The 23619-nt window shown below is 31.6% G+C and overlaps 1 protein-coding gene across 8 annotated transcripts in view; it reads left to right on the forward strand.

Moving 5' to 3' along the window:
- Window positions 1-23619, forward strand: part of LOC130891471 (V-type proton ATPase 116 kDa subunit a 1) — a 42027-nt gene that overhangs the window by 10509 nt on the left and 7899 nt on the right. For 4 of the 8 annotated variants that reach the window (XM_057796248.1, XM_057796249.1, XM_057796253.1 and 1 more), the window contains exons 2-7: window positions 15408-15547; window positions 15606-15782; window positions 15838-16182; window positions 16240-16416; window positions 21088-21300; window positions 21969-22119. In XM_057796248.1, coding sequence (XP_057652231.1) covers window positions 15431-15547; window positions 15606-15782; window positions 15838-16182; window positions 16240-16416; window positions 21088-21300; window positions 21969-22119 — 1180 coding nt within the window. In that variant the 5' untranslated portion in view covers window positions 15408-15430. Of the gene's footprint in view, window positions 1-936; window positions 1523-8113; window positions 8534-15407; window positions 15548-15605; window positions 15783-15837; window positions 16183-16239; window positions 16417-21087; window positions 21301-21968; window positions 22120-23619 lie in introns of those variants that run through there. The other 4 variants (XM_057796245.1, XM_057796250.1, XM_057796246.1 and 1 more) reach the window with 4 other exon arrangements.

Below are 23619 nucleotides of genomic sequence, written 5' to 3' on the forward strand. Positions count from 1 at the left end.
TTCTAAAAAAATCCAGGGAGTTGTTCAATAGAAAATTTGATACAGGATTTGGTTACCGAGGTATGACACTTTTGTGATCAGCACAAAGTGCAAATGGAAGCTCTGAATTCTCTGAAAGTTGGCAGATACCTGCAACCAAGAGGTAACAAAGCTTCATTTAAACTCGAAGTTGGGAAACATAAATATCGAAAAAAAATATCAGTGAAGAAAAAGTAAAGCTTTTTATAATCGGAAACGATCAGAAAAATTGATATCTCAGTAAGTCAATACTAAGGTTGTTATCCAAATTTTTAATAATCCAAACATGAGTACCAATGATGCCCCCTCTAATTTTTTCCACATATCCAGAAACATCAGGGAAAAAGGGCGCTGATGAGGTTTACTCTTTATTTTGGTAAGACGTGAGTAATCATTTGTGTGGCGAACAAAATAAAAAACAACAATTACACTGTTTTAGGATACTGCACTCTATTGTTCATTTTATTAAATAGTATCACTGTCGTATTTTCAATTCGATTTGGTTAAGTTCATCAAGTTTATCTCACGTTCTAATCTAGAGCTTTTTGTCGTTATAGACTGTGAATAAGTGTTGGATAAAGTTTCTTTCCACATATTATGTCAAGAGATGTTCATTTAAAAGTAGGCGAATACGGTAAATCAAATTTGTGAGAGAACGTCCCCGAATGGTTCTTCACAGAAACTCGTACAATGGACTGTTATAACTACCCCGAAGAGGAAACATCTCACAATTTTTATTTACGTTCATTTGCATATGATGGCGTTCGACCCATATCAAAGAAAATGTTTGAGGATTTGCAGCACTTCAAGACATTTTGTTCCTTCATTATTCAAGAGTAGTATATTGAAATACCATATGCGCATGCGTTGTGAGTATTTAGTTAGACCCTCATCCTTCTTGTGCTGATTCTCTGGTCATCTTTATTTTCATGTTTATCATGTATCATTGAAGTGAAGCAAAAGCAATAAAGTTTTTTCTGTTATACTCTCCTTCAAATTCGCAGTGCACCTCGTATATTAAAAAGTTCTTTTGTATTCAAAACACGAATCATGATCAAATTGAAAATCGAAAGTGTAAAAACTAAGTGTTCTTGCTATCCTGTACCGTAAAAGGCTATCATAAATGATTTTCACTGTAAGAATAATTAACAATGTCATAAAAATCATCACGAGGCTCGTGACGCTAATACTGAATCAACAACAAAATCAACGAGTGTGAACGATTTTTATTGATTCAATAAATTATAGATAGTGTTAATATAATATAAAAAATATCCATCCACAATCTTGTGTGAATCAAAATATATCCAGACCATATAATCAGCTTATCAAACAATTGTTTTAATTCGTATAACCTCGTCTTAAGTATACATACTTCAGCGTTGTGTTTGGAAAATCATGTGACTAAAATTCTAGTTAACCATCTCAATTCATTACAACAGCTGCTTCATAGGTGTGGTGATTTAAAACAGTGAGCTCCGTTTAATTTTTTTTTATTATAAGGGTAAGCTTCGTTTATAACTAGTTTTTAATTTATATATTTTTTTCTAACGAAATTTTGATTAATTTTGAACACGTCATAAATATTCGACTGATAAATATTTTAATCAAATTCATATCGAAATATATTTGATTAAATTTCTATAATTATAGTAAATTTGTAAATGTAATAATTTTTTAGATCACGTGCGATGTGGGTTTCATAAATCAAACTGAGTTGATACTTTAAATTCATTTCTTATGATTTGTATATTTTTTTCTTCTAATTAATAAAAAATTATTCCATTATTATGTGATATCTGATATTATTTATAATGAATTTAGGAATTTACAATGGCTTCTTAGGTCACGAGTGATATACACTCCCATTAAGTAATTCAGATATGATGCGACATTTTTTTCAAAATTCAAATCGTCAATGTCAATTAAAAAATTACGATGTCCGAATAAAAATGCCACATTCAGTTGCTTATAATTTAGATGACCAGATAAGAATAGAATAATTGAGTCATTAATTAACTATATCTATAACTACCAAATGAAATTAATTCTTTTATACGATGTGTTACAAAAAGATGCGATGAATAAATTTTTATAGCAGTTATAGTCATTTTATTTTTAAGCGAAAAAGCAAAAACTTTGTTGAAGAAAAAAATAACAAACAATTCTGTCCCACTGAATAATTAATTTATAATAGACATCAATAATGGTATAATAGAATTTTTATATTGGAATTTCTGAAAATATATTTACAAAGTTTACAAATTGAAATAAAAATTGTTTTTTGTTGCCCACAACTCGCTTTGGTCATAAAGGTCATGATTTAGAGTTTTCATGGAATAACTTACTCGAATTTTAATTCAAGCTCCTTATAATTTGAAGCAACTTCTTTTTAGTCCAGTCAATTTAGACTTTCGAAGTTACATAAACTCTCACCAACTGAAAAACAGTTGAATTGTTTAAAATATAACTAAAAATAAAATTTGAAAGTTCTCCATCATTCCCTATTCCAAGTGTCCGTTGCGATTATGTTTAATTTGAAACAAATCCTCAAACATGCGATCTGATGGAGGGTAGTTGGAATTATCAAACACTGCGGTTCCAATATCTTCGCTAATGATAGCTGCAAATGCGTCAAATAGTACTCTGAATTGTTTTTCTTCTTTGTTCTTCTTTTTTTGTATTAGGTTTGATTCAAAATATTATGATGATCATCTACTGAGCATATGAATGTTGATGAATAAATTTTTCATACTTCATACGTCAGTTTTAGTCGTAGCTTTATCGTTCTGTTATCTAAAGTCGTAGTTTTGCAAACATTCTATAATTCGTGACCTTGTTTCTAAATTTTAAAATAGAAACTTATTCAAACCAAAAACGATATGAGGTTGCAATGTATGTCGTCTCAATATCACCCATGATATTTTCCAAAACGTCAAGTTTAGGAAAAACGAGACGTGAACGAAAGGAGAAAACTCGCGCTCTCGTGGAAGCTGCAAATCAGCGATAGATTAAATTTTACTTTTCACACATTTGTACGAGTCAAGTTGTTGAAATATTTGATAATAAACTATAATTTCAAATTTTTTTACTCGGTATACTTCAATTCATCTCCAATTGTTATATTCATGTTTCCAATAGCGCCGTTCAGGAAGGTTTTTGAACTGTTATTTATCGTATACAGATAAATACTTTTCCAACTTTTGTCCCATATGAGATACTCTCCCTTCTTCTTTCCACCGGTATCAGAAAGACTAGCAAACTATTCTAAGCAGCTGAATGTATCAGCCTCTTCTTACTAATTGCTTACAGTTGTGGTAATATTTTTTTATATCAATGAAATACAATCAATATTGTATTTTTTATATAATTTATTCAAAATGGCAAAACGAATAGTTATAAGGCTTGCGTCAACCTCAAACGAATTACCGAATCAAATTTTTATTAACTATTGTAACGTTTTTCGTATTTATTTACACTCTCTATTCGTTGGGTGAATTAATAAACACTGACTCTTACGTTCTTAATTTATTTACACACTATACAATACACTTAACTTAATAATAATTTACTTATAAATATCACGTAAACAATTTCTGCGATTACTTTTACTAATTCGTTCTTTTCGCTACGACTATTTATTTAAAACTAAACTTAGTGCGCTACCTAAACTTATTTATATACCACAAATAGAATTTTATAAAGTTCTAGAACAAAAAGAAACACAAGAAATAAATAAATAGACTTCCCTAGAAATTATTTAAAAGAAATACTGTAATATACCGCCTTCTATAATAAATTTTTTCCCAAAAAACTTACACTAAAACTAGATTAAATAGAAAAATTAAATGAAATATTTTTTTTCAAAACTACACCTCATAGAGAAAATGCACTAAAAAAAGAAAAAGAAAATTTCTAAGAATGATTTATATAATGAATACTGATAAAGTTGAAAAAGTATATTGTGACATATAGGTACAGAAGTGTGAAGGGAAGTTTTACAAATACGATCTGTTACTTTCTAATAATTACCTGAAACATCCGCTATAGAATAAAGTTAAAATTCATTGTCATAGAGACAAATCTACAATGTGAAGTTTGGAAATGATTTTAATGGGTATAAAAGAGCATAATGTATGATTTCACATCTATTTTTTCAAAATTATAGCGGATTTTTAATTATTGGAAAGTATTATATGACCAATTTTTTTGTACCTTTATGTTCACAATATATTTTTTCAGCTTTGTTATCATCAGCATCATTCTCAAAAAACAAGTATACCAGATTACGTAAAGATATTTTTTCAATTTTTAGTGCATTTTAAATAAATTTGAAAAAAAAATTATGTTAACTTTCTCAGAAGCAGTGTCGTTTTCTTTTATTGTTTTAAAGTCTTTCTCATTTGTTTTTATTTTTGCAAAGTTTCTGAATCCATAAAATATTCTTGGGTATTGACCTAATCGCTTGATTTTGCAGTTGCTTGAAAGTTATTTATATAAACTTAACTAATGTATACGAGATAACCAAATCTCGTTCAAGAAAAAAGATATTTGTTAATGATAAAAACGAACAACTTTATAAACAATCGTAGCTATATTTGATGATGTATATCAAATATTAAAAAGCCCAATAAGCCTATGTAATATTTGAGATAATTATGTGAAAAAAATGGTTAACAACATATTTCCCTGCAACCACATTGCTACTCAAAAACAACGAATTCCATGTGAAAGAGTCTTATGAAAATAAAATTTTATCGGTTTAAATACAACAAAGGTCAAATTTATAAAGTAAATTATGTTAGCGTGCAAACGAAATCCATAAGCGTACATTTTATTGATAATATCCATCGCCAAAATTGAGCTCATGAGATTATATTGCACATAAAATCATGTGGTACGATTAATATATTAAGATGTTTTTTATGTGTAAACATTTTGAATTGCATATGACTGTTGATAAGTTAATTAGAATTCATTTTCAAAACATTTCTATACGACATAATTCAAATTAAAGGAATGGATTGACATTTAAAAATAGAATAGCTAATTAAGCAAGGATTCCACAGAAACTGGTCAGTATAAATCTTGAGTTTTTTAAGTTACTTCTACTTATAAATTAATTAACAGATGTTAAATGTCTTCAATTTTGAAATACAATAATCAATAAAACTCGTATTGTTCTTTTGGCACAGAAACAAGATGTCAGTTGAAAGTATAGATACATTTCACTGATTTATAGTTAGATAGTTCTGAATATTATTAAAAACAAAAGAAGATATAAAAAGTCTAAATTAAACAATATAAATAATGAAATGTTCTCTAAATCTGTTCTTAATCGCTTTTGATATATTTGCAATAGAAATTAACTTATTTGCTTTACTTTACTTTACTCTATATACTTTATTATACTTAACTATAATCATTAACTTATCACTACTTATATAATTTATTTAAATTTGCCGGTTACTTTTTACGTTCGATCTGTTCACTATGACATTGAATTATATACTGATATTCTTGCTGCTAAACAAGCACGTATTTATACCAAAAAGAATTTTTCATTTGATTCTTGAAAGTAAACCAACAAACAAATACAAAGGCTTTCCTGAAAACAATATAAACAATTCGCCGCTGTATATATAAAACGTGTAGAACAATATCAAACGGTTTCCGAGAACCGTAGCATTCGCCAAACATAAGACACTTCCATCACGACAGGACAGGATCTGCTTCACGGTCCATGTTGTGGACGAGTTCGTAACATTATATTTTATTATATATTTTGATCAACTTAATGAAAAGTTATATGTAATATTTTGTAAATATGATTATTATCGAAAAAAAATTAGGTGCAAACGTTAGAGGAATCTGGAAAAATTGTCGCTTTCTTATATTACTCTCAAACGTATAATTTTACCTCTCTAAACAGTACTATAATCACCTTAGTTATCAACAGCGTTTTGCTATCTAGTGTGCAAATTTTCAGTACCGGACTGACAAAAACCGATTCGCTCTTGAATAAAATCTTCAATGGTTATTTTGACATCATCCAAGTTTTAAATTTTTTTTCCACCAAAAATCTGTTGAAATAAGTGGAAATCTGAGACTGCGATATGGGTCGAGTATGGTAGATAAGACATTTCTTTATTTTTTGTCCAACAGAGTATGGTCTTATATTGTTGTGTTAAAAAATAACGCCTTTTCTGTGATAATCGCTAGATATTTTGTGATAAAAATTAGTTCATTCGATCCAATCGTTCACAATGAAAACAGTTTGTCACATAAAAGGGCCTTTTTGAGATGTTAATCTGGCCTCGCAGAGTTTACTGGTGATTCATTTGGAGTGAGCTATTGCATTCTGTTTTTTGGATTATCATTTTTCGTTTCCTTTGATCAAGCGATTAAAAAATACTCTGTATAGTGCCGTTGCCCTTGAAACAATACGTTGCTTGTAATGGATGAGTTGGCTTCGTTGTCTTAGTACAGATTATGTTGGGCCTAAACACCTACTCTGCTTATTTTTTCAATCTGTTGGTTGGTCGACCAAGGTTGGTTGAAGATGTTTGGGAGTTCCAGGATTGTCTAATATGGATTTGCTTCTGCACTTAGCATGTTGTTGTCTAATATTTGGCATTTACCAAAAATAGTATTTGGCTGGCTATTTCACCCCAAATTGTAAAAAAGTCTGATATCTAATAATTTAGAAGTAAACAAGGCATAATAACCTTGAAATTTCTTTGAAATGAGATTGACTGAGCTGACGAATGATGATCAAATATCGAAATATCGAGTTTAGTGTAATAACTATATGGAATAGGGCAAGGTTTGTAATTTAACATCGTTTCTCTTTAATCTTCTAAAGAATGGTGTAGTAATAACAAGTGAGATGATAAACTTAAATTTTAAAGTCTTAAAGAGGCTTCAGTTTCGACGATAATCTCTTCATTGGCACCATATTTCTATCTAGCTAACATTCTCTTGATGCCTGAAAACAGAAAAAATTTACTGTGGTCAAAATGTAGGGAATACGATGGATACAATTCGAAATCCAGTAATTTTGTCAGGGTTTTTATTTATTTGTGACATGGTGCATTGTCTTGATGAAATAGAATTTTCTTCTTCAAGTAATGCTACGTAATAGCTGCTGCTTGAGATTTTTCCCCTTTTAAGATAGTTTTTGAGTATTAGGTTTTTAGGTTTGCCCAGAAAACTAATAAGAATGGCGAATCTGACTTTGATTAGAACTGATATCAAAGTATTATCTGGAGGAAGGTTATCAGGAGTTTTTAAAGAAAAAGAGGACTGAAGCAGGGGGGCCTTATAGGATATAGTAGATTGGAAAAGGAATCAAAAATATTTGGTCTCAGAGTGAATGGCGAAAAAACTTAATACATGGAAATGCAACGGAAAAGGAAGAATAAGGTGGAAAACAGACCTTTCGAAAACGAGGAATATCATTTTAAAAAAGTTGAGCCCTTCGACTATTTAGGTATGCTAATTACGAATATAAATGATTAAACGAATGAACTAGAAGATCGGATAGCAAAGTGTAGTAGAATAATGGGGTTCGTGAATAATATTCTTAAAGCAAAAACAATCTCCTAAGCAACAAATATGAGATTGTACAAAATAATTATCAGACGGACGGTACTGTATGAATGTAAGTTCTGGGTGCTAACCAAGAAGAGTGCTGAAAAACATGTGGGAGAGGAAAGCACTGAGGGTGTGAAAATAAAGAATGAGTCATGGAAAAGAAGAAATAATGAGTTGAAATAAATATATAACACTCAAATCGTCAAATCCAAAGAATCAGGTGGTTGGGACATCTGTGCAGCATGTATGCAAACATAATTGCCAATAGAGCACAAATGGAGGAAGAGGAAATTAGACGAAGAAGGGAGAGGCCTAAAAAGAAATGGATAGGGAAGATTACATCAGATGTGGGAAGAGTGGGACTAACTGAGTGGAGAGAAAGAACAAAGGACAGAAACGGATGGAGAGTTATAGTAAAAAGAGTAGAAGAAGCAGTAAAAAATAATTTAGCCTAAAATACTGAAGTCATAATCTTTCCAGCCGACTCTTGCGTCTTTCCACGTTTTGGTTGCAATCACGTTTTTAAAGATTTACTGTATTTTATTTCATGAACGATTTACTTACTTAAATAGTATTAACAAACAAATGTTTCGATGTCGTGTTATCCGTAAGATAATTAAGCGATAAAATGTTTGTGGTTGTATCAATTAATCAACTTTACTAGTTCCTTTATTATTATAGATAACAACTACTTAACGTATTCGTAGGAACGTGAATGTAAAATATATTTTAAGTTCGTTACGTACCCATTAATATATGAAATTCTGAAACAGTTTAAACGATCAAAAATACATTTAGTTGTTTTGCGGCCGTGAAAAAGTGAACTTTAGTTGTCTGTTTCAATTTATTATTTACAGACAGAAGTTTGTTTGTTTCATTATTTATGTAGTGAATTCCAGGGAATTTATGCAGTAATTAGGTATGTGCAATTAAAATTTAACAATTGTTATTTTTACTATTTATACCATCATGTTTCATATAAAAGTTGTTCGAATTAATTGTGTTTTTAATCTGTAAGTCTCGTGCTACTTCTTTTGGATTGTATTGATCTTATAATTCACTCGTGAGTATTTGTTATTATTCTATTAGATAGATAATTTCTTCCAGTGATTGATCATAGTTAAGTGTAGAGAAATGTTTAAGCATGAAGATTGGATAATTTTTGTTGTTATTGTCATGTTTTTGTCCTCCATTTTATTCCCATATTCCATGAGGTAGATGAATATTTGTATCGTTTATTATATATATTTACGAGTAAATATTATTTCAGTTCCATACATTTTGTCCACCACTTTTCCAATTTTACGTTACTTGATGCTAAATTCGGATAATAGGAGAGATGAAGAATCAATTTTCAGCCAATTTCAAGAAACTTTTTTCAAATTAAAATCAGCGCAAATGGTTACCTCTACTTCACTAAATTTCTCCATTTGATCTTCTCTTTGGTTCCTCTTCCCATGTTTCTAAATCAAACTTTCTTTTATCTGTGTTAAAAACGTTTTCAACGACCATTATTTCTTTATTTGCTCTTCTTCTCCAGACCCCTTAATCATACTGAAGTGTTTCTCAGCAGCATTTTTCCTTCAAATACTTCTATTTTAATTGGTAGATTTTTCGATTTTATCCATAGTTTGGAACTAGAGCACTGATAATCTTATTGAATTCAACACTGATTTCATAATTCTTGCTGCCTTGCTTTTCCTTCCAATTCTTTTTCCATCTCTTGAATTTCAGTATTTCTGTTTCTAATAGACAGTATTCGTTTCCATTATCCATTATTTTTCTTGATAAGTTACTTGTTTTCGTTTTCTGTTCATTTATATGCAGGGCTTTCACTTTTAATTTATCTAGACATTTTTTGCATTTCTGTTTATGATCTAGTTAACAGTACTACCTATATTGTCAGCATAAGCAAAATATTGGTATTTCTGTTAATCATTACTGCCTACAGTGTTAATATAACTTTATAACTTTTCCTCATAATGTATTCTATTATTAGGTTGAACAACGACGACGACAGAAGGATGGCACGATATATTTAAATTTTGAAATCCAGGCAATGGATACTTTGTATCACCTCGATTTTCAACAATTAGTATTACAATACTCCCCTTTGGGTGTATTAAAATAAACGTTTAATAAAAATAAAAATGCGTATAAAAGTTAAATAACCATGACGTTTAAAAACCCGTTATTAAAATTGGCCAAGAAACATACTTACCTTGTCCTTATTGCCTAAAATAAAAGTGATCAATGTCAAAGTGAATCAACAATTAGTTTAGTACCTAGTTGATACTAAATTATAATTTCATACAAGATGCACCATTTAAAATTGCGGTCGAACGAAGGCTTATAATTTATTACAATCTTGTAGTTATCTAATAATAACACAAATACGACCAAAGAAAGATAAAAACCTAGATTATAGTTTCCAATTGAACAAACGAAGCGAAGAAAGTGTCCTAGCGTTAACGAGATATCTATAAAACACTGTTAAAACATTAGATCAGGAGAATTTTAGGATTATTACGTTAGAATCCTTATTTATTGCTATCCAAAAAAAGTAACACCAAAAAACTTAACTTCCAACTCACAAGTTATAATCAGAAAGTATGGGGAATTATTTTATTAATAAATATAGTTTTAGAAAAATTAAAAAACACGCTTTTTAGCACATCAAACTAAAAAGTTAAAAATAAGTTTTTTAATAAGCTTAAAACAATAATGAATGAAAAATACGTCGAGAGCTCAATGTACGAGAAATATGGAACAGAGCGCCTCACAAAATTTTTATACAATACAATAATACTAGTATTTTTCATCCATTATTGTTTTAAGCTTATTTTAAAAATTATTATCAACTTTTTAGTTTGATGTACTTTAAAAACGAGTATGCCAGTTTTTTTAACTATATTCGTTTTCCACTTTTTAACTTCACAATTGATACCACCCTCGTATAATGGCTTCGCTGCTCATATACCTACATCTCTTCGAAACTTGTATTGAGCCCTAACGGTGTTGTTGGTAAGGTTTTCAAAATGCTTGATTTCCAACACGTAGATCAGAGGCTCGAATCCTATGTCGAACTCGCTCTTAGTTCAAAGGGGAGTTACAAATAAAGAAGCTCATAAACACACCCACATGCAGATGCAGCTAATATAAGCGTGTCGAAATAAAGTAAACAGGTGAAATAAATTTCAATTTAATCTCTTTTGAAGTACTGCCCATGCATGGAAACATTTTTGAAAAACTTCTTACGAAATAACTTCAATCTACTCTGTCGTAGCCTTCTTATTTTCACAAAACTTTAACATTTCAATACATTTTTCATTATCTGAAGAAGCCAGAAGTGGTAAATCTGGTAAAAGAGTTTTTAAACATCCAAATAAAAAAAATTGGATCGGTTGTTTGACATAATTAGGAACAAAGCTGTTCGTTGATTTTCGGGCCATTTTTTCCCCGCAAATATTAGTTTACAGTATCCCAATAATCAATAAAGCAACAACCATGACATTAATGTTTAATATTTGATTGACGTACCTTTTTAGGGCGAGGTAAGTCATGGTATTCCATTTAAAACTCTGAATGCTGGTTTCATGGCCACAAACAGAAATCAAACTTTCATTTAAGATAAAAATTTTTGTAATGAAATACAGATTATCTGTTAAAATGCTTTGCACGGGTCTGTATGATTCTTCTTCATCACCTATGAATGCATCGATTTGTAAAATTTTTGCATATTTTCATCTGTACTTGAGGTCAAAGGATTCGATCGTTCTTTATCCTGTTAAAGCGGATATAGTAGCAAACTGCTAAGCCAGAAAATTAAATGTTATCACTGCTTGCTTTGAAAAATGAAACTACGAGACATACAAAGTGAAATTAATACTTAACATATGATTTATCTTGGACAAAGGCTTCATATCAATTCACAAAAGTATGCATTTGTGCAAAAAATATTAATTTTCACTGGGAAATTATCGTAATTGTTCTACTTAATTATTATGGCTGTTTCTAGAACATTAGGAACAGTCCGGTGAAGTTCCATGTAAAGTACATCAGAAAAATGTAACAGCTGAGTACCTTCTCTGTAAGTGTGAGACTGTTCATCGACTCATATTCACGCTTCTTAAAACTAGAAGAGGTAAGTCGCATAGTCCTCAGGCAGTCGTTGTTTGCTACATGGCGGGTATACAGTCCGGTGAAGATCAATAAGTTTAAGTGTTAGCGAGGTAGATACATGGCTTACACCGTAGCTCACCTAAACTACTTCGACAATGTACCGTATGCTGTGATAATACTCGAAGTTAATAAATCTTGACTCTTATGATACATGATTTCTCAAAAACCAACAGTATACTTAATAGTAGATAGAGGCTAGAACAAGAGCTTTCAGATACATTTCCAATTACCTAAAAGATTCATTCGCTGATGTTCTTGGTGATGTTGTCAACTAAATAAAGGATTAACTTAGGTCTAGAAGTTGTTAAAGTGCTAAATTCATTTTGTTTCAATTAATGAATAAGAAAATCTATTGATTAAAAACCATTTTGACGAGTATTTAGATTGTACATATTATAGTTAAACCCCATGTTTGTATTTCGAAAGCTAAATATCATCTTATAGGAACTTCTAATTTTTGGGAACCATAAGCATGTTATGCTAGGTACAATTTTACAACTTATGGTAAAACGGGAGATTAAACTTAAGTTTAAACTATGGATAAGAATCTAGTTTAAACTAAGAAGTTTTCTGCAGGTCACAGTTGAACCCTCGCGGAAATATAACTCTTTTTCTACATACTACATTAGCATGAATTAAATTGACAATTTTGATAATTTCTTCATCATCATCTTCAGTAGTTTTAGCAAAACCAGAATACTTTATACAAAGTATGGAGGGTAAAGGGAAGAAGCAATAGTTCTTATGGGAGAAAAATTGAAAAAGTATCTAACTGTACACGATAACGAATAACTATTCAAAAACTTTCTAGGCTAGCGCTGGTGTAGAAAAGGATTTAGTGTATGTAGCAATTATAGATTAATTGAAATATGCCCAAAAAAATTAACAATTTGGAGAAGCTTGATTAGAATTCTCAGTGACATTAGATTAAAGTCTAAACTACCTCCAATAACATTTAAACAAGTTTCCCTTCTATAAAACGTAAAAAATCGATATCTGTGGTTTAAATGTCGTTAAAACTTCACCGAGGAATCGCTGGTTAAGCAAGGAATTTTAAGGTCCTGAAGGACACATTGTTTTTTGGTTTGTATGTAGTAACAATTCCAATTTTTTCTATTATATCGATTTAATGAAATTTCCAAAACATCTTAAAAATTTTTATTTAAAAAAAAATATTACTACGTGCATAAGGAAGTTAAAATTGATGTAATTTTTGAAATACAAACATCCTTTAATGTAACAACATGAAATTTTACGATTGCCATTAAACCTTTTAATCGGCGGAAAATAGTACGATTCATGACAAATTCTGTTCATTAGATTTAGGTCCAATAAATATCAAAAGAAATAAAATATTATTAAAGCTTCATAATTAGTAGCTTATATCAACGTTCACACAATTATTTTGAAATATCTAAACCTACTTTGAGTCTTGAGAGAACTAGATATAAATATACATGACGTAACACGAGTCGTGTGCTAAATGAATTTTTATAGCAGCATTAATGAGGTAATGATATTAAATAACGAACCTCAAACTGTTAAATATTTCATTTTCATTCATATTTTCACAAAATATCACCTCTCTCTATCCCTATATCTTTCGCGAACCTTCAATTGTTTAAAACAGTGCTGGTAGCCTTCTTCTGTCAGTTCCGGGCGGGAATCATCTGTTTAGCCATCTTGAAAACGCTTTAGTCATTAAAAAGTTATTGCCATACACTTATTTCAATAAATAATAAGTTTTATTTCATAAGAAATTGCTCACAAAGTAAACACCAACTCTGGTGCGAAAGAAGACTACGGCAATACAGATTTATTAATAGTATGGCGTATGTGTATTTCTTCTGTAGCAGTGTCAGCCTTGTTATTTAATAGCCACACCTCGGATTTCAAGTGAATATATCCTCTCATCTGTTTCGTATCGTGGTATGAGCGATTTAAACGTGTAAATGAATCAGATGAAAATCAGACGAAAATTTGTGCAATATCAAACACTAGTAAATATAATATCCATATTATAATATAATATTAACCAAATTGGAGGTTAAAGAGATTAATGAAGAATATTCACATTTTTCTCTTGTCAAACATTCACCTGCGTTGATTTCCTAGATTTCCTAAAAATGAGCAACAAAACATGATTTCTTTCATCAATTAATTTTGAAAAACAGTTAATTGACAACTAGAAGAACTGAGAACTTTGTTTTAGCATTCATTCATAAAAACAATGTTCCATTTCAGATTTTCCACTTCTTATCATGTTAGTCATAAGTTTGTGAATAAATGTGCTTATATCTAAAGCAGTTCGCATTTTTGAGGTTTCTAAGAAACATTTGCTAGCATTCTAAAGTGAATAGGCAACTCGTATCGATGAACTCACAACGTTGTTTAGGCAAACTTCCACGGATTTCTAGCATCTAGCGAAAACTATTTAACCGATCATCATAAAACTTGGAGGTATTAGAAATAACATTTTACCAAATAAAAAACAATTTTTTGTCAAAAATCTAAAAATCTAGCTTTCTCAACGCCATCTAGCATTCCAGTAATGGAGTTCCAACCCTGAGTACTGTAATACCGTTCCAATGTATTACCAACGGTCACGTCAACATCCAATCCAATTGACTATAGTTTCAGCTGTTTGGAATTATTTATTTATTGTTATTAAGATGTCATTTTTGTGGTTACATTCATTATTTTAGATCTTACTCTTTGGTTTTAATTCTTACTCTGTTCTTCTTTAAAAATGCCTCGGAATCAAAAGCCCCGTGCAGCGAAAGTGGCACGAAATAAAAAACCTTCGGTTCACGTAGAGATGAGAAGACAACAACAAGCAGAGCGACAAAGTGTTTTGAGAGCAGCTGTTTTGAGTTCGTTCAGAAAGACAAGCAATCGCAGGCGAGAAGAATTCATAATGCAGAAATGCAGACCACGCGTCGTCCAAATTTCATGCACAAGGATTATTCGGTATTTAATGGTACTAGGTTTCAACATGATCCTTCAATTTAATATCGTAAACATCCTTTAATTGTTATTGGCTGAATGAATAAAAAATGTTACTATTGCGATGCTTTCAAACGTAAAGATGAAACTGTTGGAATGTGCTGTTCCAGTGGTAAAGTTTCACTTCCATTACTTAGTGAACCAGAAGAGCCTTTAAAAACTTTATTGTTAAGTTTTACTTACCTTACAAAAGTAACCCCAGGTATACGGGTGCAAACAAGTGTAAAAACTAACCTCCTGTCACGAAATGTCTTAACGTTATTTTCAAATTCACTTTTAATAGAAGTGCTCCACATTTTACTATGTTTTGTTCCTTTCAACTGTTCTAAACTATCATCGGAGGTTTAATAAATTATCCATCGAACAAATAAAATCGATGCATTTTTTAACATTGATATTGGTTTTCAGTTTTTAATCTACGAGTGAGCTAGAAATAAGTAACCTTAAACTCAATTTTAAATAAACCAACTGAGTTTGGTCAGTTGGCACCCGCTATGAACCATGAAACTCAAAATTTTTCCATACTATGTTGTGAAAGCACGTGATAAGGCTCAAAACAGAACTATTTCTACTGGTTTCCTTTTTAAATTATTGTTTTGTTTTAGAAAGACATTAAAACCTCCACAAAATGGGAGGGATGTTTAGAAGCGAGGAAATGGCACTCGCCCAAGTCTTCATCCAACCCGAAGCTGCTTACTACGCAATTTCAGAATTGGGAGAAACAGGATGTGTGCAATTCAGAGATGTAAGTAGTAACATGTTCCTAAGATAAATTCGAGAATTTATTACGATTTTTTTCTCAGTTAAATGAAGAAGTGAACGCTTTCCAAAGAAAATTCGTGCAAGAAGTACGACGATGCGACGAAATGGAAAGAAAATTAAGATACATAGAGACAGAAGTAAGAAAAGATAACGTTAAGATACCTGACGTCGGAGAGTTACCGAAAGCTCCGAATCCCCGTGAAATAATAGATTTAGAGGTAAGTAATAAGTAAAATCGGTCAATTTAAAATGCGTTATGTGACAAATTTCCAGGCTCACCTCGAAAAAACTGAAGGGGATATAAAAGAATTATCAGAGAGTGCCGTAAATCTCAAATCAAATTATCTGGAACTAACAGAACTGAAACATGTTCTTGAAAAGACACTAGCATTTTTTAACGAACAAGATGAAGCCAACGGACTATCCGATTCCGTTCACAAGTCACTTATACCTACCGAAGAGCACAACGTCTCTATTAGAGGCCGGTTAGGATTCGTTGCTGGAGTAATCAACAGAGAAAGAGTACCCGCATTCGAAAGAATGCTGTGGCGTATATCAAGAGGTAACGTTTTCATTCGGCAAGCTGAAATAGAAAAACCCATGGAAGACCCAATTACAGTAAGTATTTTATTTATAATTAAAAATTGTTACGTTTTCCATTAACAATTATTTCAGGGAATCGAACATCACAAGACCGTTTTTGCAGCTTTTTTCCAAGGAGAACAACTCAAAACCAGAATTAAGAAAGTTTGTGCTGGTTTTCACGCTTCTTTGTATCCGTGTCCAAGTACTTTAGCTGAAAGAAATGACATGTTACAAGGAGTGCGAACACGTCTTGAGGATCTTAATTTGGTAAGTTGAATATATACGAAGGCTAAGCCGGTTGCTCCGAATATACTTCAAAACTACTTATAATGAAAAATCACTGACTTACTATTCATATGAATGCATTATCTGAAGAAAATAATTTACAACATAAGTGTGACTTTTGCAAACAGTAGGTAATCACTGGTTGCGTTATCCTAATACAAGAGAATACCTTTGTGCAACTTCTTTTGGAGTTTTTTCTTTTTTCCGCAAACGTAGGTTTGAAAATAAATTGGTATGATAAGCACTTGTAATTATGGCCCTTCTTTGCCAGTAATCTACTAAAATTGCGACTTCAGTATACTAAAATACGATTAGCATGAGCTATTCTGTTGAAGGTTGCATCTTAATTTTTTTCTTTGGTGGTGAACCTCGATGTTTCCATTTATACGAGGATATATTGAAAAATTCTTAGCCTACTATAGAACCAAACAAAATTTCAATGTCAAAATATTTTATTACTCAACATATTCCCCTCTTAATTAGATACATTTATTACAACGAACCTGCAACGTCTCTTTAAAAAAAAATGTTTCTTCTTGCTGTGCAAACCAGACCTCCACAACTTTTATTACTTCCTCGTTGGAAGAAAATTTACGACCTTTTTTTCAGTTTAGGAGATGATAGTCGGACGGGGCCAAATCTGGTGAATAAGGGGGTTGTTTTAGTAAATCAAACCCTAAATCACGTATTTTTTGCATTGCAATATGAGATTTGTGTGCAGAGGCGTTATTCTACACAAACAAAACATCTTTCTCTTTAATTTTTTTCCGTAGAGTGGTTAGTAGTGTCGAATAGTAATCGCCAGTTATTGTTCTACCCTTATCCAAAAAATCAATCATGATTACTCCATGGCAATCCCAAAAAACTGAAGCAAGAACTTTTCCAGCATATTTTTGACTCGAAACTTCTTAGGTCTTGGAGAACCAGAGTGTCGCCACTCCATCGATTATTGCTTTGTTTCTGGATCGTAGAAATGTACCCAAGTCTCATCCATAGTAACAATTCGGTTTAAGAAGTCTACATCGTTTTCAAATCGAGCACAGATCGAACGCGATGCTTCTACCCTTGCACGCTTTTGGTCAACATTCAAACATTTAGGGATCCATTGTGCAGCAATTTTTCTCATGTTCAAATTAACGTGAACTATATGATGAATGCGTTCGTATGAAATATTCAGTGCTTCAGATATCCGTTTTAGCCCAATTCGACGGTCTGTTGAAATTAGGTCATGAATTGTATCGATATTTTCGGGGACTGACACAAAAACTGGCCTTCCCGATCGGTCATCATCTTCAATGGAAAATTTACCTCATTTGAAGCTTACAGTCTAATTTTTCACGGTCGCATATGAAGGTCATTGATCACCAAGGGTATTAAGCATATCTTCGTAAATCTGCTTACCTCTTAACCCTTTTAAATACAGGTACTTGATGATGGCTCCATACTCCAATTTTTTGATTTTCACTATTTCGGTGGACATCTTTTATCTTTTAATTTATTGCGTAACTCTGGTTTACTTTTTTGACGTCAAACTTTACACTGACACTTCTAATAAGTTATTGTTCGTTACTATGGTATGGTTTATGCATGGAACTGGTCTAGGCTAACTAGATATCAATACATCCTCGTAACTGTGATTTTTCTTGATTTCATAAAAATCAATCACTACAGTATTACCATAGCTCTTGTAGTATTATTATTCATCTGTTATCGCAAACATGCTATGCGCACTCTTTCAATAACCCACGTTATAATCCCGATGCCGCATTATTTGAAGAAGTTCGCTGCATTTAGTTCAGCATGCATTTAATATTGTAGATAGACAACGAAAACTTTTATTTCGTGATTGTCATAACTGTCTAGCTCATTACGACGATTTTATCTAAATAACAATATACTATAATAGACTGTGTGTGGTTTTGTATAGTATGAAAGTGTTGTCAGTAGAGGACAAATATACAAAAAAAAATGACTCAAGATATTTACGTCAAATGTGATTGGATGTGTGGTTGTAAAAAGAAAATGCTTTCTATTGTTTTCTCCTCAGTTTTGTGGCATCTTAAATTATACAGAGTGATAAACTATTGTTTTAAAATTAACACAAATTTAAATTTTTTACATGGAAAAAAAGAGCTTATTTTGAGCGTGTCGCCCGGTATATTTTAGCTTCTGTTTTCTGGTATCAATTTTACGAGTGAAACAATAATATTTTTCTATTTTAATTTTGTATTATCACATAAATTTTAGGAGACTGGCTATTCTCTCAGTTAACTTACTGCCTCCATTTATAATAATTAGAAGTCGATAAAAGTGGACGTTTATAAATATATAAAAGATGTGTAATAACAATAAATCTTTTCGTTAAACAGATTATTACTGAACATAACGAGAAACAGTTAGTGGATAGAAGGTGATGTTTATTTTTATTTTCGTTTACCTGGCAGATTTGCCTTACGGTAAATATCAGGTAAAACATATACAGAGATGTTTAAAAATATAAAGTTAATATACATTATCTAATTCTTACATTTTGATATACGATAAACTGCAATTTTTTATATGTGATGTTCCAATTTTTCAAATTCTTTCAATGTAAAGTAAAACCATTTTAAAACAAAATTTCCTAGTTTTTATACTCTTGTCCATTCTTATGTGTGAATAAAATATACCCACAAGTAATAATATATTTTTGGAAATTAATCATCAAAGTTTTTCTAATGAATAAAGTAATAAACAATATTTTCTGTACCTAATTCTTGTTGTGTTCATTTCTAGTTCTCTCTTTTCTTAGTTATTCCCTTCATATATTACGTTAAATAGTCTATTCCACCATTATCTTTTCTTTATTTCATTCATATTATACGTCGCTTTTTATTCGCAATGGGTATAAACTGAATTAGGTGTTGATACAAAATGCTAAAGAAGAACATTGTTTGGTTAACTTACAACAATACCTAATCTAATATTTTTTTCGAAAATTTTTTGTGCCTCAATTTATATCGTGTGCAACTTTTCTAACGTACAAGATGTGTGGTGGTGATAAGAATTTGAGTGAATCTCTTTCAAAGTAGTACCTTTGACTAAAAATGTATTTATTTCAACGTTAAATCCGTGCCTGAAGGCAGAAACCATTTCTGAAGTACTCTGTCTTCTACGTGTTATCGTGGTCTTCTAAGCACAGTTTTTATTTTCTGAAAGAGCCATGGTGCTAAATGATATGAGGAGCTCTCTTTCTTCGCATATCATTTCAAAAATTTTCTTATAAAATTCGGAGTTGTAAGTTATCCCCCTAAGAACAAAGTCTTATCTCACTGCCTTCTCAATTGAAGAAAATAATGAGCACCACCCTGATTCACGCACTTCTTTAAATCTGGGCGAGTGACTGATTTCTAAAACTTCTATCAAAAAATGTTGTGATTGTTGTGTAGTTTCGGGTTCATATGCATAGATCCATGAATAGTCGCCAGTCACGATCTTATACACATCTTTTAAAATACCGCTGAAATTTGTTCAGCATTTCTTTGCACCAATCGACACGAGCTTTTTTTCGAGCGATTGTCAAATTAAGCCGTATCCTACGCGAACAAATCTTTTTGACAACGAAATGTTCATGCAATATTGAATGTATGCTAGTGGAAATTATGCCCAAGTATGCCTCAATCTCTTGGTATGTCTCAAGACGATCTTGCAATATCAGTTTACGAACAGCATCGATGTTTTCTGGAATCTGGCACAACAACACAGCCGATTTTGGACCTCCACGGAATTCATTCTGCAACGAAATGCGACCACGATTGAATTCGGAAAACCAGCGAAATACGGTGGCTAGAGATGGTGTTTCATCACCAAAAGTCGAAGCGATTCGATCGGCACACTGATTTTGGTTTAATCCACTTTAAAAGTTATCGAAAATGTGCAAGATGAACTTGATGTTTCAAGTATCTGTAAACGACTCGTAAGACAACACGTTCCGAGTACGTTCACCATTAAAAATTTCAAACTTTATGATGACAATGTTGGATTTGACATATTCATATCAGTGTTGCCATATTTCAAACCTTAAGTAGCAGCCTTCGTATTAACATTTTAAGAGAGATATCAAGAAAATTAATTTTTTTTAATTTACCACTGTAAATTATTTCCTTCTGAATATGTCATGTCATTTTTTTAGAAAATTTTTCTCTTTTGCTACAATTTTTATTCCCTTTTATCCAAATTTAGGATAGTAGTCAGCCAAACTATATTTTTCAGGGATAAGATAACATGAATTGTTTAAATACCTTGAAGACCACGTTAAGTTTGCAGTCTGATCAAGATTCCCCATCACTAATTATTGTGCTATACCACTTAAAACGGATGGTCCCATAGAGCTACTACTCACTTTTTTTTATAAATTTCATATTCAAATTTGATGTGAGGTGAAAATTAGTTGAAAAGTTCTTGAGGAAATCTGTATTTGAATTCTATTTTATTTTTGTCCGACTCACAAGAATTTACATGGATTCTACGTGTGGTATGAATTCGGACAACATCAATTATTATAATGATAATTTGTACCTATATATCGGTATAATATGAAATGATTTTCCAAAGTTAGAAGTTTAGTAGGGACCTTTGTATTTTACAATATAACGTATGACCTTGAATTTTCAGGTGTTGAACCAAACTAGAGATCATCGCCAAAGAGTTCTCGTTAGTGTTGCTAAAGAATTACAAAATTGGAGTGTTATGGTATGCAAAATGAAAGCTATCTATCACACGCTGAATTTTTTCAACATGGATGTTACCAAAAAATGTTTGATCGGTGAATGTTGGGTACCGAGTAACGACATCAACACGGTTCAAAAAGCTTTAGCAGAGGGATCCGTAAGTATCCTCATCATTATTATATTTTAAATAGAAAAAAAACAATCATAGAAGGAAAAATTTATAGGTGAAAACAATTCTTCTTTTTTTGTCTTAAACTCATGCTTTTATCGGTCTCTGATTGAGATCTTTTTCTTCTTCTTCACCTATATTATCCATGCCTTTCTGTCCCTTATTCATTTCTGCAATAGTTTTCTCTCAGAAATCCATGCATTTAGTATTTTTAATACTAGTAATCAATAAATTCTGGTTTATAGAAAGTAATAAATATATAAATGGTGTTCCATTACAAATTTTCTTTATGGTAGCTGGAGAAATTTTACTACAAAATAAGAAGAGACAAGTTACAACACTTGAATACAAAATTCACGTTTAAACGCAAATAATGTAATTCAAAAGATGAGAAGATGATGTTTAGGTAAAAAGTAACGAAGAATCATGTACAGCATGTACCTGCTAATAGAGGAAAACTACTTTTTAACCCTTTTTATCAAAGTGTCCTAACATGTATGATTTGTTTGCCAAGCTTGAACAAAGAAATTTCGAAGGTATTAAAGTGATAGACTAAAATCATTTTAGAATATTTGTAATAAAATTTTGTTCAGTTACTACATGGACAATGCTTAATAAAACATCCAATTACAAATCTATAATTTTTTACTTTATAGAAAGCTTGCGGAAGTTCAATTCCATCTTTCTTGAACATTATAAACACCACCGAATCTCCTCCAACTTTCAATAGAACCAACAAGTTCACCAGAGGATTCCAGAATTTGATTGATTCCTATGGTGTTGCATCATACAGGGAGGTAAATCCAGGTAATTATATATATACCTCTTTTGTAATTATACTCTTAGATAATCTAAATAAGTATAATAACATAGATACGGGCTCAAGAATATGAAAATTTTATCTGTATCTAATAAGAAACGCATAAAACTTGATTTCTCAGAAATCGTTCAATATCGCCATGAAATGTGCTATCAAGTAGACTATCGCGGCGTTTCTGAATCTTTTACTTTTCGGGGCCTAATTCCTACTACTTTTCACTAGAATATTAATGTCGAATATATAAGCTTTTCTATGAAAACAACTCCTGACAGTAATATTGACATTTACATAAGACAAATCATTTGTTTGGAATTGATTACCATTGAGCTATTTTCTAAGTTTTGGAACAGAAAGTAATCGGAAAGAACCAGATCTGGTGGTTATGACGGATGAGGCAATAAATCTTAAAGCGTTTTGGCTAATTTCTTTGCAACCATAATGTACGGGCAGACGATTTGTGGTTTTTCTTAAGCTCGACCAGTCATAGTATTTCCTTCTATATATAATTAATAAATATTGCACTTTTGAAATCTTCAAACAGTGTAACCATAAACTCATTGGCCAAAGAAAAACGATTTTTGTTTTCAACCATGGTTTCGACTTTTTTAAGCAATTTAATCTTCATGCAAAATATTACTCATTCGGCTTTAACATCTAACTTTCATTCTCCGTGTGTATCGCTATGTATGTACACACACCTTCGAATAAATCCGCGAATCGATGCGAAGAACATTCCACCACCCCCTGTCTTTTCGACAGGTCCTCATCCTTGTTCGCATCGCAATTTCGCACGTAGACTCCTTCCTCTACGTTGAGTTCTATGGGAGGTCTTATCTTTTTATTAAGAGTTAGCCTGTTGGCTATACACTCTTGTCTTCTTGGTCTGGACGTCTTAATGTGTGTGTATGCTTCTGGTAATCTCGCTGCTTCTGGTAATCTCCTTCTTCGGCAAGAAAAGAACTAATCCCATTTTTTTTATTTTTGTTTTTTGGTGTGCGGTTTTGTGTGTTTTGTGCTTTTTTGTATTTTTGATATTTTTTACTAACATAACTTAACCTATCGATTTAGCTGTTTTCTCGACCTTTCGTGCTTCGTATAATCTTCTCTGGTATACCTGATGAGTTCCCTCAATTCTTCGTTTGAATGTGTTGCCACTTCCTCGAACAGATTTTCTCCCTCATGGTCCATGATGTCCAATACTTTTTGCGGTCCTGCTTCTTCGTATAGTTCCTTCCTTCCTTGTTGTCCAGTGGACATACAATGTCTCAGCGTTATGTTTTGTTGGGTCCGTGTTTTGTCCTGTTCAACTTGTAGTGTCTCCATGCAACCGAAGCGTATGTCATAATCGGTATTATTATACTCCTAATACATCTGAGTTTTGTTTCCGTCTTTAGCTTGCTTTTTCTACCGATTAATCCTAATAGTCTTGCTCTCACTTGTCTGATTTTGTCGACAAAATTTTTCACGTGTTGAAAATGAGACCTTGA

The sequence above is a fragment of the Diorhabda carinulata genome, chromosome 3, assembly GCF_026250575.1.
Source record: "Diorhabda carinulata isolate Delta chromosome 3, icDioCari1.1, whole genome shotgun sequence".
NCBI classification, from domain to species: domain Eukaryota; kingdom Metazoa; phylum Arthropoda; class Insecta; order Coleoptera; family Chrysomelidae; genus Diorhabda; species Diorhabda carinulata.